Source organism: Pristis pectinata, chromosome 1 (genome assembly GCF_009764475.1).
Source record: "Pristis pectinata isolate sPriPec2 chromosome 1, sPriPec2.1.pri, whole genome shotgun sequence".
Classification (NCBI taxonomy): domain Eukaryota; kingdom Metazoa; phylum Chordata; class Chondrichthyes; order Rhinopristiformes; family Pristidae; genus Pristis; species Pristis pectinata.
Genome location: NC_067405.1, coordinates 81294724 through 81312340, shown reverse-complemented (window position 1 = coordinate 81312340; position 17617 = coordinate 81294724). Strand labels below are relative to the sequence as shown.

General features: G+C 45.6%; 1 protein-coding gene across 10 annotated transcripts in view; it reads left to right on the top strand.

Annotated features, from left to right (window-relative positions):
• Positions 1-17617, top strand: part of trpm2 (transient receptor potential cation channel, subfamily M, member 2) — a 247332-nt gene that overhangs the window by 72003 nt on the left and 157712 nt on the right. For all 10 annotated transcript variants that reach the window (XR_007958558.1, XR_007958583.1, XR_007958595.1 and 7 more), the window contains 2 exons: positions 3735-3947; positions 14820-14908. Coding sequence is in view for 6 of the 10 variants with exons in the window: in XM_052043091.1 (XP_051899051.1) it covers positions 3780-3947; positions 14820-14908 (257 nt within the window). In the remaining 4 variants the exon portion in view is untranslated. The remainder of the gene's footprint in view (positions 1-3734; positions 3948-14819; positions 14909-17617) is intronic.

Sequence of the window (17617 nt, the reverse complement as noted above, 5' to 3'; positions counted from 1 at the left end):
GAGATGCCCCTGGCAGACAAGGTAAAGGAGAATTCTAAGAGATTTTATAAGTATATTCAGAGCCAACGGGTAACTAGGGAGAGATCAATGTGGTCATCTATGTGTGAGGCCACAGGGTCATCAAAATGTAGCATTTAAGGGAAATGAATAGTGTTATCTTAGAACATATTCACGTAACAAAAGAGGAGGTGTTGGTGGTCTTAAGGCATATTAGGGTGGATAAATATATGGGGCCCGATCAAGTGTATCATAGGACATTGTGAGAAGCTGGGGAAGAAATTGCAGGTGCCCTGGCAGAGATACTTGCATCATCTTTAGATACTGGTGCAATACTGGAAGACTGGAGGGTGGCAAATATTCAGCCTTTATTTAAAGAGGGCTGCAAGGACAAGCCAGGGAACTATAGCCTGGTGAGCCCAACATCAGCGGTGGGACAGTTACTGGAGGGGATTCTGAGAGACAGGATCTACCAGCATATGAAGAGGTAAGGACTGATTAGGAATGGTCATCACAGCTTTCTGTGTGGGAAATCATATCTCACAAGTTTGATTGAGTTTTTTGAAGAGGTGACCAAGAGGATTAATGAGGGCAGAGTGGTGGATGTTGCCTACGTGAACTTTATCAAGGCCTTTGACAAGGTCCCGCATGACAGGCTGGTCCAGAAGGTGAGATCACGTGGGATCCAGGGTGAGCTAGCCAACTGAATACAAAATTGGCTTGGTGGTAGGAATCAGAGGGTTGTTTTTCAGTTCGGAGGCCTGTGACCAGTGGTGTGCTGCAGGGATCAGTGCTGGGTCCTTTATATTAATGGTTTGGATGACAATTTTGGCATGGTTAGTAAGTTTATACATGACCCCAAAATTGGTGGTGTAATGGACAGTGAAGAAGATTGTCTAAATTTACAAGGGGATCTGAAGCAACTGTGGAAGCAGGCTAATGGCAGGTGGAATTTAACTTGGGCAAGTGCGAGGTGTTGCACTTTGGTAAGTTAAACCAGGGGAGGACTTACCCAGTAAATTACAGGGACCATGGGAGTGTTGTAGAACAGAGAGACCTAGGGGTACAAGTACATAGTTCCCTATGAAGACAGGGTGGTCATACTCAGGGCATTGAGTACAAAGGTTGGGATGTCCTGTTACAAACGTATAAGATGGTGGTGAGACCGCATTTGGAATATTGTGTGCATTTCTGGTTGCCCAGCTATAGGAAGGATGTCATTAAGCTAGAGAAGGTGAAGAAAAGATTCACAAGACGGCTGGATAGAGTCATGGAGTAATGCAGCACAGAAACAGGCCCTTCGGCCCAATTTGTTCATGCTGACCATGATGCCCATCTTAAGCTATTTCATTTGTCCACTTCTGACCCATATTCCTTTAAACCTCTCCTATCCATGTACCTCTCCAAATGTCTTTTAAACATTTCTATTATACCTGCCTTAACAACTTCCTGTGGCAGCTGATTCCATATACGCACCATTCTGGGTGAAAAACCTACCTTTCAGGTCCCTATTAAATCTCTCCCATCTCACCTGAAAACTATGCCCTCGAGGTTTTGATTCCCTTTCCCTGGGAAAAAGACTGTGTACATTCACTCTATCAATGCCTGTCATGATTTTATACACCTCTATACACCTCTGTAAGGTCACCCCTCAATCTTCTATGCTCTAAGGAATAAAGTCCTTGCCTGTCCAACCTCTCCCTGTAACCTCGCAACATTGTTGTAAATCTTCTTTGCACTCTTTCCAACTTGATAATGTCTTTCCTGTAACAAGGCGACCAAGACAGTACACTATACTGTACATCAGGTGCAGCCTCACCAACATCTTGTACAACTGCAATATGATATCCCAGCTTCTGTACTCAGTGCCTTGACTGATGAAGGCCAGTATGCCAAATGCCTTCTTCACTACCCTGTCTACCTGTGATGTCACTTTAAGGGAACCATGTACTTGTGCTCTTAAGTCCCTCTGTTCTGCAATACTCTCCAGGGCCCTACCATTCACTGTGAAAGTCCTACCCTCATTTGTCTTCCCAGACTGTAACACCTTGCGCTTATCTGGATTGAATGCCATTGACCATCCTCAGCCCACTTACCTAGTTGGCCTTCTTCAGTCAGGCCATTGAATATAGAAATTGGGATGTTATATTGCAGTTGTACAAGACATTGGTAAGGCTGTTTTTGGAATAATGTGTTCAGTTTTGGTCACCCTGCTATGGGAAAGATGCATTAAGCTGGAAAGAGTGCAGAAAAGATTTACATAGATGTTGCCAGGACTCAAAGGAGAATGATGGGTGATCTTATAGAGGTGTATAAAATCATGACCAGGATAGATAGGGTAAGTGCATGTAGACTTTTTCCCAGGGTTGGGGAATCAAGAACTAGAGGACTGGCTCTAATGGGACTGGCTTGGTGGGCACCATGGTTGGCATGAACCAATTGGTCCAAAGGGCCCGTTTCTGTGCTGCCTCACTCTATGACTTTACGACCAGCTGTTGAAGCATTTTCTCTTTGATGCACCTTTTTAATCTACATATTGCACAGCCTAGATTAACTATTTAACCGTCTTCAATATCTATGACAGACCTGGATAGAGAATGGGACGATGTCACCTTGCCGATAGATCATTCAGCTGCTAGTTTCAGCCTCCAATCTCGGTCCATCTGTTATATTCATTCCTACCTTATGACAACCTCTCAACGCAGGTGCTCCTGTGCACCCTACTTTTGCCCTTCCTCATCACTGTTGAAATCACAATTCTTTGCACACTAGTTCATTTTATTTCTGGAGCTCCTCAACCTGGCCTCCATCAATCAGGATACTGAGTATAAAAGTTGGGATGTTAGGTTGCAGATCTGTACTGTGTGTTCCTGTTAGAATAAAAGGCAATGCTAACAGGTTTAGGGAACATTGATTATTGAGGGCTATTGAGGCCCTGGTAAAGAAAAAGAAGGAGGCGCATATCAGGTACAGGCAGTTAGGATCAAAGAGGTGCTTGAGGAGTAAAAGAAATGCAAGAGAACACTTAAGAGAGAAATCAGGAGGGCAAAAAGAGGACATGAGGTTGCTCTGGCAGACAAGGTGAAATTGAATCCTAAGGGTTTCTATAGCTACTTTAAGAGCAAAAGGGTAGCAAGGGACAAAATTGGTTGACTTGAAGATCAGGGTAGCTATCTGTGCATGGAGCCAAAAGACATGGGGAGATCTTAAATGAATTTTTGCATCCATATTTACTCTAGAGTTTGACACAAAGACTATAGAATCGAGGCAACAGAGCAGTGAGGTCATGGACCATATCCAGATTACGGAAGAGGAGGTGCTGGCTGTCCTGAGGCAAATTAAGGTGGATAAATCCCCAGGGCCTTATAAGGTGTCCCCTCTGACTTTGTGGGAGGCTGGTGGAGAAATTGCAAGGGCCCTGGCAGAGATATTTAAAATGTCCTCAGCCACAGGTAACATTCCAGAGGACTGGAGGATAGCTAATGTTGTTCCATTGTTCAAGAAAGGCTCTAAGAATAAGCGGGGAAATTATCAGCCGGTGAGCCTGACGTCAGTCAGCAAATTATTTCTGGAGCTTCTCAACTGCCAGTCCCCCCTTTCTCCTTCCTGCAACTTGCAATCTTGTAAATCTTAGTATGTGTTGTTCTTGTCTAAATTACTTGTGTCCTGTAAGAAAGGATTATTTCTTCACCATCAGTTTTTTATCAACTGATCCAACGTCCTGTTTCTTCCCACAGGTGTGACACTTGACATGGACTGAGAGCGTAACAAAAGTTAAAACCATGTTTTCCAGTGAGGTGCAAAACATCAACAGGATTTCTCCCCTTGAAGCAGGCAATTATAGTCAAAGCAGAACCTTGCACAACAACGAAATGTTGAACACCATTCGAAGAAGTGCCAGTTTCCTCAAAAGAGGGGAAAATTCTGCCAAATTAATCTACGAGGAACAGGTAGAGTCTTCAGCATAGTTTGAGCAGACAAAATGTATTCTTCTCCTAATGGCTTTTGCATGGTCAGCAAAGAGATCTCTAGGAATGGGGAACATTTTATTTTGAGCAGCCACTATCACACCATACTATTCCAGGGCAGGAGTAGTACATGATGAGACATAGGATTGAAGTCCCTCCACAGTGTCCTATCAAACACACACAGTTTTATTAAACAGCCTTGTCATTTACCTCTTAGGATGTCCCTTGTGGCAGAGGATGACTCAATTCCACTGTAGTTCTGTGGGCTCTGAAGCCAGTGTGGGACGTGCAGAGCTTGCCTCAGGTGGGGCAGGCGGGGCTTGGTAGAGTGGGCAGATGGCGAGTTTGTGAGGATGGCCTCCTGCAGTTTACATTGGGCACACACCAAATTCCAGTATAAGAATCCAGATGCCTTTACTACAGGAACATAGTGCTCATGGGGTGGATTTGTCAAGGATGGTGTCAAGCCATCTCAGCTACTCTCCCTCTGTAACTAATGAATGCCTCATGCCCCTTTGGCTCATTGTAAGCTAGAATCAGCAGGCCCATGTCAGCATATGTACATCCCTGGAAGCTGGATGTGAGATCAAGGAGGAATTCTATTCTGACCTTGGACACCCAGAATGGGAGACACGCTGATTTTCCTGAGTGACTTCCATGCCAGAGTCAGGAATGACAAAGACCTCTGGAAATATGAATTGGCAAGGAAGGAGATGGGCATGCCAGCTCCAGTGGAGCATGGTCTCGTGAGTCAAGTGTTTTATCAAAGAAGAAAGTACCAGGCCTCATGGCAGTGCCCATTCCCCGCCCCCCACCCCACCCACCACCCCCATCCAAGCTCCAGTATCTGATGAATTTCATCATTATTTCATTAAGATTTGCATCACCCACATCATGACAGATATGCATAAGTCGTAGAGTCACAGAGCAATACAGCACAGATACAGGCCCTTCGGCCCAATAAGTCCATGCTGATCATGGTGCCCACCCAGCTAGTCCAAATTTGGCCCATATCCCTCTTCGCCCTGCCCCTGCCTATATCTAAATCTTAAATGATACTATAGTACCTGCCTCAACCATTTCCTCTGGCAGATCATTCCATTTACTCACCACTGTCTGTGTGGAAAACGTTGCCCCCAAGGTCCCTTTTAAATCTTTCCCCTCTCACCCTAAATCTGTACCCCCTAGTTTTGGACTCCCCTACCCTGTTGACTGTTAGTCACCTTATCGCTGCCCCTCATGATTTTATAGACCTCTATTAAGATCACCCCTCATTTTCCTATGCTCCAAGAAATAAAGATCCAGCCTGACCAACCACTCCCTTTAACTCAGGCCCTCTAGTCCTGGCAACATCCTCATAAATCTTTTCTGCACTCTTTCCAGTTTAGCTACATCCTTCCTGTAACAGGGTGACCAAAACTGTACACAGTACTCCAAGTGCGGCGTCACCAATGACTTCCTGTATACAACTGCAACATAATGTCCCAACTCCAATACTCAGTGCCCTGACTGATGAAGGCCAGCATGCTAAACTCCTTTTTCACCACCCTGTCTAACTGTGACACTGCTTTCAATGAACTGTGCATTTGTACTCCCAGGTCTCTCTGTTCCATTACACTCCTTGACGCCCTACCACCTGTGAACATCAGAATCAGACAATTGGGTTACAGTCAGGAGGGGGAAGGGAAAGGCGAAGGGGAAGAGTCAGGTACTAGAGAGTACCCCTGTGACTGTACCCCTTGACAATAAGTACTCCTGTTTGAGTACTGTTGGGGGAGACAGCCTACCTGGGGGAAGCAACAGTGGCAGTGTCTCTGGCACAGAGCCCGGCCCTGTGGCTCAGATGGGTAGGGAAGGAGAGAGGAGGGCACTAGTGATAGGGGACTCTATAGTTAGGTGGGTGGACAAGCGATTCTGTGGATGCAGGAAAGAAACTCAGAAGGTAGTTTGCCTCCCAGGTGCCAGGGTCCGGGATGTTTTGGATCGCATCCAAGATATCCTGAAGGGGGAGGGAGAACAGCCAGAGGTCATGGTACATATTGGTACCAATGACATAGGTAGGGAAAGGAATGAAGTCCTGAAAAGAGACTATAGAGAATTAGGAAGGAAGTTGAGAAACAGGACCTCAAAGGTCGTAATTTCTGGATTACTGCCTGTGCTAAGCAACAGTGTGTATAGGAACAGAATGAGGAGGAGGTTAAATGCGTGGTTGAGGGATTGGAGTAAGGAGCAGGGATTCAGTTTTGTGGATCATTGGGGCCTCTTTTGGGGCAGGTATGACCTGTTCAAAGAGGACAGGTTGCACTTGAATCCCAGGGGGACCAACATACTGGCGGGGAGGTTTGCTAAGGCTACTGGGGAGGGTTTAAACTAGAATTGTTGGGGGGTGGGATCCATACTGGAGAGACTGGGGAAGAGATGTTTGGCTCTCAAATAGAGGAGGCTAGGAGTAAGCACCATAGGCAGGTGATAGAGAAGGGACGTGTTCAGACAGGCTTGAAATGTGTCTATTTTAACACAAGGAGTGTTGTGAACAAGGCGGATGAGCTTAGAGCTTGGATCGATACTTGATGTGGTGGCCATTATGGAGACTTGGACGGCTCCGGGGCTGGAATGGTTGATTCAAGTGCAGGGTTTTAGATGTTTCAGGAAGGACAGGGAGGGAGGCAAGAGAGGTGGGGGGTGGCACTGTTGATCAGAGATAGTGTCACGGCTGAGGAAAAGGTGGACGTTGTGGAGGGATTGTCTACAGAGTCTCTGTGGGTGGAAGTTAGGAACAGAAAGGGGTCGATAACTGTGCTGTGTGTTTTTCATAGGCCACCCTATAGTGACAGGGTTATCGAGGAGCAGCCAGGGAAGCAGATCCCAGAAAGGTGTGAGAATAATTGAGTTGTTGTGATGGGGGATTTTAATTTCCCAAACATCGATTGGCATCTCCAGACAGTGAGGTGTTTAGATGGGGTGGAGTTTGTTAGGTGTGTTCAGGAAGGGTTCTTGACATAGTATGTAGATAGACCTACAAGAGGAGAGGCTGTGTTTGATTTGATATTGGGTAATGAACCTGGTCAGGTATCAGATCTCTCAGTGGGTGAACATTTTGGTGATAGTGATCATAATTCTATCTCCTTTACGTTAGCACTGGAGAGGGATAGGAACAGACAGGCTAGAAAGGTGTTTATTTGGAGTAAAGGGAATTATGAGGCTCTCAGGCAGGAAATTGGAAGATTAAATTGGGAACAGATGTTCTCTGGGAAAAGTACGGAAGACATGTGGCAAATATTCAGGGGATATTTGTGTGGAGCTCTGCATAGACATGTTCCGATGAGACAGGGGAGTCATGATAGGATACAGGAACCGTGGTGTACGAAGGCTATAATAAATCTAGTCAAAAGGAAAAGAAAAGCATACAAAAGGTACAGAGAGCTGGAGGAGTACAAGGCTAAAAGGAAGGAACTTAAGAAAGAGATTAGGAGAGCCAGAAGGGGACATGAGAAGGCCTTGGTGGGCAGGATCAAGGAAAACCCCAAGGCGTTCTACAAGTATGTGAAGAATAAGAGGATGAAATGCAAAAGGGTAGGGCCTATCAAGTGCAGCAGTGGGAAAGTGTGTATGGATCTGGAAGAAATAGCAGAGGTACTTAATGAATACTTTATGTCAGTATTCACTCTGGAAACAGATCTGGGGGATTGTAGTGGGGACTTGCAGCAGCCTGAAAAGCTTGAGCATGTAGATATTAGAAAAGAGGTGGTGCTGAAACTTTTGGAAAGCATCAAGTTCGATAAGCCACCGGGACCGGATGAGATATACCCCAGGTTGCTGTGGGAAGTGAGGGAGGAGATTGCGGAGCCTCTGATGACAATCTTTGTGTCATCCATGGAGATGGGAGAGGTTCCGGAAGATTGGAAGGTTGCGGATGTTGTTCCCTTATTCAAGAAGGGGAGTAGGGATAGCCCAGGAAATTATAGACCAGTGAGTCTTACCTCAGTGGTTGGTAAGCTGCTGGAGAAGATCCTTGAGGGGCAGGATTTATGAACATTTGGAGAGGTATAATATGATTAGGAATAGTCAGCGTGGCTTTAAGGGCAGGTCCTGTCTTACGAGCCTGATTGAATTTTTTGAGGATGTGACTAAACACATCGATGAAGAGAGAGCAGTAGATGTAGTGTATATGGATTTCAGCAAGGCATTTAATAAGGTACCCCATGCAAGGCTTATGGAGAAGGTGAAGAGACATGGGATCCAAGGGGACGTTGCAGTGTGGATCCAGAACTGGCTGGCTTACAGAAGGCAAAGAGTGGTTGTTGAAGGGTCGTATTCTGAGTGGAGGTTGGTGACCAGTGGTGTACCTTAGGGATCTGTACTGGGACCCTTACTCTTTGTGATTTTTATAAACAACCTGGATGAGGAAGTGGAGGGGTGGGTTAGTAAGTTTGCGGATGACATGAAGGTTGGGGGTGTTGTGGATAGTTTGGAGGGCTGTCAGAGGTTACAGAAGGACATAGATAGGATGCAGAGTTAGGCTGAGAAGTGGCAGATGCAGTTCAACCCAGATAAGTGTGAAGTGGTTCATTTTGGTAGGTCAAATATGTTGACGGAATATAGTCTTAATGGTAGGACTCTTGGCAGTGTGGAGGATCAGAGGGATCTTGGGGTCCGAGTCCATAGGATGCTCAAAGCGGCTGCACAGGTTGACTCTGTGGTTAAGAAGACATATGGTGTATTGTCCTTCATCAATTGGGGAATTGAATTTAGGAGCTGTGAGGTATTGTTGCAGCCATATAGGTCCCTGGTCAGACTCCACTTGGAGTACTGTGCTCAGTTCTGGTCGCCTCACTACAGGAAAGATGTGGAAGCCATAGAGAGGGTGCAGAGGAGATTTACAAGGATGCTGCCTGGAATGCGGAGCATGCCTTATGAAAGCAGGTTGAGGGATCTTGGCCTTTTCTCCTTGGAGAGACAGAGGATGAGGGGGGAGCTGATCGAGGTGTATAAGATAATGAGAGGTATTGATCGGGTAGATAGTCAGAGGCTTTTCCCCAGGGCTGAAATGGTGACCACAAGAGGACATAGGTTTAAGGTGCTGGGGAGTAGATACAGAGGAGATGTCAGGGGTAAGTTTTTTACTCAGAGAGTGGTGAGTGCATGGAATAGGCTGCCGGAAACGGTGGTGGAGGCTGATACGATAGGGTCTTTCAAGAGACTGTTAGATAGGTACATGGAGCGGAGTGAAATAGAGGGCTATGGGTAAGCCTAGTAATTTCTAGGGTAGGGACATGTTCGGCACAGCTTTGTGGGCTGAAGGGCCTGAATTGTGCTGTAGTTTTTCTATGTTCTATGTTCATTCATAGTACACGTCCCACACTGTTTTAACTTTCCAAAATGTATCACCTCACACTTATCTGTATTGAAATCCATTTGCCACTCCTTGGCCCACTCCTTTAACTGATCAAGATGCCCCTGTAACCTACGATAACCTTCTTCACTATTAACAACACCTCCTAATTTCGTGTCATCCGCAAATGTACTGATCAAGTCTTGTGCATTCACATCCAAATCATTTATATGAATAACCTATAGCAAGGGTCCCAACACTGACCCCTGCAATACACCAGTAGTTACTGGCCTCCATTCTGAGAAACAACCTTTAACCACCACCCTCTGCTTCCTTCCTCCGAGCCAATTTAGAATCCACCTAACTAGCTCTCCCTGGATTCCATGGGACTGAACCTTCCAGACCATGCTACCATGCGGGACCTTTTCGAAGGCCTAGCTAAAGTCCAAATAGACAACATCCACTCCCCTACCCTGATCTATATTTTTTGTTACCTCTTCAAAAAAACTCTAAAAGGTTCGTCAAGCACAACTTTCCACGCACAAAGCTATGCAGGCTCCTACTCAGACTCTGTATATCGAAATGCTGGTAGATCCTCTCCTTCAGATTACCCTCCAGTAACTTCCTCACTACTGATGTCAGACTGACCAGCCTGTGGTTCCCTGGCTTATCCCTGCTACCCTTCTTGAACATTGGAACAGCATTAGCCACCATCCAGTCTTTGGGAACTTCACCAGGGGCTAATGATGAAGCAAATATCTGTGCAAGGGCTTCTGCAAATACTTCTTTAGTCTCCCAGAAATCCCACCTTAATGCACTCCGGGGCTGCAAATACCTCTTCCCTGGTCATATGAATTTCCTCCAAAACATTTCCACAAATTTCCCTCATCTCTTGAGCAACAATAAATAATGAGCAGAAATATTCATTAAAAATCCCATCCATCTCCTGTGGCTGGAGATATAAGCAGCCCAGCTGATCTCTAAGGGGACCTACTCTCTCCCTAGTTACCCTTTTACTCTTAATATGAGTATAGAACCTCCTGGGACTTTCCTTAGTGTTACCTGCCAGATCCATCTCATACCCTCTCTTTGCCCTCCTGATTTCCCTCTTAAGATTATTCTCAACCTTTTTATAGTCATCAAGGGATTTACTCATCCCTGACCTCCTAAACCCAATGTATGCTTCCTTCTTCTTGAGTCTCAATCTCCCTCATCAGCCAAGGTTCCCTAAACTTGCCAGGTTTACCCTTCACCATAAGTGTTGGCTTCCCTGCCACCTACTCCAACCTGACACCCCTGGCAACCCAGCCCCTCATCAGCTGTGCTTCTTGCAGCACAGCAACCAGTGGTGCATGGCCTCTCTGAAGGGAGGGCCTGACTGACAATCCAAGTCACTCTCAAAGCCACTCTCAGGAAGCAGAGTTTGCTTTACCCATACTCAACCAGACACTGATATTTTTAGGAGGCACAAGAGACTGCAGATGCTGGAAACTGGAGCAACAGACAATGTGCTGGAGGAACTCAACAGTTCAGGCAGCATCTCATTTCTTAGCCACATATATGAATACACAAATGCAAGACTTTATAATTCATTTATGTTCCAGATCGATACCAAAAAACACCAAACCAAGAACAATTTCCTTGTTTAAAATGCAAGAAATTAAGTGGATCAAGGGATACAGGGTTAGTGCAAGCAAGTAGCACTGAGGTGAAAGGTCAGCCATGAATTTATTACATGTGGGGTATGACCCACTCCCACTTCTTGATTTCAAACCAATGATGTGATTTAACATGACTTATGTAAATGACTTGAATAGAAAGTAGATGGGTGGGTTCGTCAGTTTGCTGATGACACAAAAATTGGTGGCACTGTGGACAGTGTAGAAGATTTCCAAAGCATACAGTGGGATGTAGATCAGTTACAGAGATGGATGGAGAAATGTCAGATGGAATTTAATCCAGCCAAATGTGACATGTTGCACTTTGGGAAATCAAATGTAAAAGGAAAGTACACAGTTAATGGTACTCTTAACAGTTTGGGGTCGAAGTCCATAGCTCCCTGAAAGCGCCACACAGGTAGATAGGGTGGTAGAGAAGGTGTATGGCATGTTTGCCTTTATCAAAAAGGGTGTTGAGTATAAAAATCGGGAAGTCATTTTGCAACCATATTAAACTTTGGTCAGGCCACATTTGGAGTTTTGTGTGCAGTTCTAGTCACCACATTACAAGAAGGATGTGGAGGCTTTAAAGAGGATGCAGAAGAGGTTCACCAGCATGAGCTATAAGGAGAAAGAAGTTTATAAAATTATGAGAGACATAGATACACTAGACAGTTAGAGTCTTTTTCCCAGGGTGGAAATGTCAATTATTAGAGGATGTGCATTTAAGGTGAGAGGGTGAAAGTTTAAAGGAGATGTGCAGAGTAAGTTTCTTACACAGAGAATGGTGGGTGCCTGGAACAGGCTGCCTGGGGTAGTGGTGGAAGCAGATACCATAGTGCCGTTTAAGAGGCTGTTAGACACATGAATACACAGGGAATGGAGGGGTATGGATCATGTACAGGCAGGGAGATTTAGTTTAATTTGGCATTGTGTTCAGTGCAGACACAGTGGGCCGAAGGGCCTGTTCCTGTGCTGTACTGTTCTATGTTCTATTACTAGTGATTTGCATGTTTGACAACACAACTTGCTTGAAATCATTTTTAACCTTTATCAATAATAAACTGGTTCTATAGCAACATTTCATTGTTTTCCAAATTAAATTACTATTATTATTGTATGGTATTGTATATTGGGGTGGCACGGTAGCATAGCGGTTAACGTGACGCTATTACAGCACCAGCGATCAAGGTTCAGTTCCTGTCACTGTCTGTAAGGAGTTCTCCCCGTGACTGCATGGGTTTCCTCTGGGTGCTCTACTTCCTCCCACATTTCAAAGGTGTACGGGTTAGTAGGTTAACATGGGTGTAATTGGCTGGTGCAGGCTCGTTGGGCTGGAAGCGCCTGTTACTGTGCTGTCTAAATAAAGTTTTAAAGTTTTACAGTTGAATCATACAAATTTACCTGCAACTAAGCAAGTTCAAGTTCAAGTTTATATATATGTCATAGGCAGACATACACATGGTATAAAAGCCATGAAAATTAGCTTTTTGCAGCAGAACTGTACATTAGAATCAGAATCAGATTTATTATCACTGACTTATTGTTTTGCAGCAGTACAATGCAAAGGCATAAAATTACTATAAATTACAAAAATGAATAAATAGTGCAAAATAAAAGGAAGAACGAGGTGGTGTTCTTGGGTTCATGGACCGTTCAGAAATCTGATGGCAGAGGGGAACAAGCTATTTCTGAATCATTGAATGTAGGTCTTCAGGCTCCTGTATCTCCTCCCCGATGGTAGTGACAAGAAGTGCGCATGAATGGTGAGGGTCCTTAGTGATGGATGCTGCCTTCTTAAGGCACCACTCTTGAAGATGTCCTCAATGATGGAGCTGAAACATGGCAAACATAATTAGTTTAACTTAAATTAACATAAACTATATATAGTTTACACAACAAAATAAAGATAAGTGCAAGTTGAGAAAGAGAAAAAGAAATATTGTGTGTGGTAGTGCTAGAGTTTTTCAGGTCAGTTCAAGGACCTGATGACAGTGGGGAAGAAGCTGTTGTTGAACTTTGAGGTGTGTGTCTTCAGGCTCCTGTACCTCCTGCCTGATGGCAGCAATGAGAAGAGGGCATAATGTGGATGCTGGAGTCCCTGATGATGGATGTCATGTTCCTGAGATATTGCCTCTTATAGATGTCCTCTATGGTGGGGAGAGATAGAACTGGCTAAATCCACCACCCTCTGTAGCCTCTTGCCATCGGAGCATGAGCGTTACATTCCAGGCCATGATGCAACCAGTCAGAATGCTTTCCACTGTATATCTGTAGAAGTCTGTCAGAGTCTTCGATGACATGCCGAATCTCCTTAAACTTTGAAGAAAGTAGAGACACTGGTGCACCTTCTTCATGGTTGTGTCTGTGTGCGACCAGCATTAATTTGTCTTTGTTTTGGGCCATTCAACTTTCTGGCCAATTTGATCAGGAACTTTAGATGTTTCTAAAGAAAGCTGCTGCGAAGTCTAAACTTTCAGAATTTGTGTTCAGCTGCTGTGCTGTACACTTCATTAGACCCTACCCCTGCAACCCTTTCCCTCATTTGGTCATATCAACGTCTTTGTTAGATCTTCCAAACATAAAGTTTCCCTTGCATTTTGGAGCTGCTGCAGAACAAGGTGAAATTGCAGTGTCAATGTCATGATCTTGCATTAGTACTGTAACTCTAATCAGCTTGGAAAAACCACACTTGGATACAACAAACTACACTTCCTGACCTGCATTCCTGCTTCTCAATTCAAGAACAGAGAGAATTTGTCAAATGCCAACCAACCGTAAGACCTGGTCAGATTAAGTGAGACACTGCAGCTTGAAGGTACTTGGGGCTGTTGTGTACATCCCTCTGGACAGAGAAAATAAAATAATTGTTTCATTTGAAGCCATTTCAGTACCTACTGCCATCCAGTTTGGTGTAATTAACTGGTCATCTTTACAGAAATGAAGAGCAGGAGGAGAGGTAAAGGGGGAAAAGGGGAGGGGAGAAAAGGGGAGACATGAAAGGGAGAGCGAAGGGAAGAGGGAAAGGTAGTGAGTGGAGGGGGAAGGGGAGAGAGGCAAGAAGAGGGAAAGGGGAGGGAAGGGGAGGGGGAAAGGGCAGCAAGGGGGAGGGGAAAGGGGAGTGAGGAGGAGGGAGAAGGGAGAAGTGGATAGGGAAAGGGAAACAAGGGGGGAAAGAGGATCAGGAGAAGGGGAAGGGGTAAGAGGAGAGACAAGGGAGAGGGAAAGGGGAGTGGAGGGGAAGGGAGTGAGGGGGAAGGAGAGGAGGAAAGGGCGAATGAAGGGGAATGGGGAGTGAGTAAGGGGGTGGGAAAAAGGGGAGTGGAAGAGGGAGGGGTAATGCGGAGTGGGTAATGGGTGGTGCGGATGGGGATGGAAGAGGAAGAGTCATGGGGAGTGAGGGAAAATGAGAGGGGGAAGGAGTAAGGGTGTTGGGAAAGGAAGTGGGAAAGGGAGGGGAAGGGGAGTGGGGAGGGGGAGGGGGAGCAAGGGGTGGGGAATGGAAGGGGAAGGGGAAGGGGAAATGGGGAAGGAAAGGGGGAAGGGGAAAAGGGGAGTGGAGGGGAATGAGAGAGGAGGGAAGGGGAAAGAGGAGGAGTGGAGAGGGAGGGAGGTGGGAGGGGAATGGGAAAGTGAGGGGAGGTGGAAAGATGGGATGTTGGGGAATTGGGGCAGAGGGAGAGAGGGGAGACAGGGGGATGTGGATGAGGGATGGGGTGAGGGAAGGTGAAGGAGTGAGAACACAGTAATGGGGGTGGAAGGAGACACCACCAGGTTCTGGGTGGAGGCAGGCAGTGAGAGGGGTGCACCAGGAACTCTGTCCGTACAGTTTTCTACATTCCTTTATTTTTTTATTTCCTTCAGGACCACTTCAGAAAATGGATTCAGGAAAACGTCAGCAAAAAGTGTTGTACTCACTTTGTGGAGAGCGAGAGCACAGCAAAAGCCATGGGGTAAGAGTGGTCCAAGATCCTGGGTCTGGGGAGAGATGGAGTCCAGGGTTTGACAGGCTGGGGTTGGGTGGATTTCGGGCTCAGCTCTTCAGTCACGGCCATGTGAGTCTGCCGGTGACAGACTCCCCTTATCATGGTGGTGGTCTCAGCAGCTGCAGACTCCTGGGCTGTTCAATCAGACTAGCTTCACTTCAGAACATAGAACATTACAGCACAGTACAGGCTCTTCAGCCCATGATGTTTTATCCTGCTCTAATATCTATCTAACCCTTCCCTCCCACATAACCCTCCATTTCTCTATCATTCAAGTGCTTTTCTAAGAGTCTCTTAAATATCCCTAATGTATCTACCTCCACCACCTCGGCCGGCAGTGCATTCTATGCACCCACCACTCTCTGTGTAAAAACTAACCTCTGACATCCCCCTTCTATACCTTCCTCCAATCACCTTAAAATTATGCCCCCTTGAGTTTGCCATTTTCGCCCTGGGAAAAAGTCTCTGACTCTCCACTCGATTGTGTCTACTTGTACTTTTCACTTGTCAGCAGCAATTGCCACAATAAACTACGACATGCCATGCCAACTCATGTTGAGCCGCACAATAACACTGCCAGGCCTCTCCAGGCCTGACCTCTGCTGAACATTCCTGTAGCTGCCCTGAATCTGTGGTGAAGAGTGTCCATGTCTCATGCAGTCCACTGTCCTGCCTGCTGGTTCAGAGACTGATGTGCTCAACTCCAAACCTAGTTACTAGTCTCATTATTGCCAGACTTAAAGAAAAATGAATCACCAATGTCCCTCAGACAGTATCGACATTTTACTGGCCTGCACTGTGGCTGGGGTCAAACAGCTATAAAATCTTTGATTGAGATCTGAGAAACTTCAAAGGTTTTAAAAACAAATCTGATACCCTTCCCACCAATATCTGGGTCTGAGGGGTTGGGAAAGGGCTGGGCCAGGAGTTGATTAGAACTGAGAAGACAGACTGCTGAACTGTGCCTGCTGATTTCTCAGGGCAACTCTGGGAGGTGGCACAGTTTGGCACACAGGGACGGTCCAAAAGTTAAGGGCCTGTGGGATCGAGGGAAAAGAAACTCATCGTCACAGAGTTATGCAGCACAGAAACAAGCCTTTCAGCCCCACTTGTCTGTGCTGACCAAGTTGTCTACTTGAGCTGGTCTCATTTCCCTGTGTTTGGCACACATCCCTCTAAACCTTTACTATCCATCTATCTGTCCAAATGTCTTTTAAATGTTGTAATTGTACCCACCTTTTGCGACTTCCTCTGGCAGGTTGTTGCATATACCCACCACCCTCTGCATGAAAAGCTTGCCTCTCAGATGTCCTTTAGGTCATTCCCCTCTCACCTTAAACCTCTGCCCTCTAGTTTTAGACTCCCCTATCCCAGGAAAAAGACTGCAAGCATCCACCTTATGATTTTATAAACCTCTCTAGTTTCACCCCTCAGCCTCCTTCGGTCCAGGCAAAATAGTCCCAAACTATCAAGTCTCTCATTACTGATCAAGCCCTCCATTCCCAGTAACATCCTTGTGAATCTTTTCTGCACCCTTTCCAGTTTTGGAACTGGTACATGATATCGAACTTTGAACAGTCCAGCACAGGAACAGGCCCTTTGGCCCACATTGTCTGTGCTGACCATGATGCCAATCCAAACTAATCCAATCTGCCATGGTTCCATGGTCCATATCCCTCCATTCCCTGCCTGTTCACGTGTCTGTCTAAATGCCTCTTAAATACCTCTATCATGTCTGCATCCACCACTTCCCCCGCCAGCATGTTCCAGGCACTCTGTGTAAAAAAGAAATTTGCTTTGTAAATCTCCTTTAAACTTTTCCCCTTTCACCTTAAACCACTGCCCTCCAGTATTTGACATTTCCACTCTGGGAAAAAGACTCTCACTAGCTACCCTCCCTATACCTCTCATAATTTTATGAACTCACTGAGATATTTGCATCATCGTTAGTGAAAAGTGAAGTGTCAGAAGACTGGAGGGTGGCTGATGTTGTGTTTTTACTTAAGAAGGGCAGCAAAGAAAAACCTGGGAACTATAGACCAGCAAGTCTAACATCTATGGTAGGTAAGTTACTGGGGGGGATTCCGATGGATAAGATATACATGCATTTGGAAAGTCAGGGGTTGATTAGGGATGGTCAGCAGAGTTTTGTGTGTGGGAGATCGTGTCTCACCAATTTGACTGAGTTTTTTGAAATAACCAAGAAGGTTGAAGAGCAGGGTGGTAGATGTAGTCTGTATGGACTTTGATAAGGTTCTGTGTGGTAGGCTGCTATGGAAAGTTAGATCACATGGGCTCCAGGGAGAGCTAGCTAATTGGATACACAGAATTGGAAGCAGAGGATGATGGCGAAAGTTTGTTTTTCCGACTAGAGGCCCATGACTAGTAGTATTCCCCAGAGCTAGACCCATTGTTATTTGTCATCTGTACCAATGAATTTGATGAGAATTTACAAGGAATGGTAAGTAAGTTTGCAGATGATCAGGGGTAAGTTTTTTTTACACAGAGAGTGGTGGGTGCGTGGAACGCACTGCTGGCAGAGGTTGTGGGGGGCAGATACATTAGGGACATTTAAGAGACTTTTAGGTAGACACATGAATGATAGAGAAATGGAGGGCTATGTGGGAGGGAAGGGTTAGATTGATCTTTGAGCAGGATAAAATGTCGGCACAACAT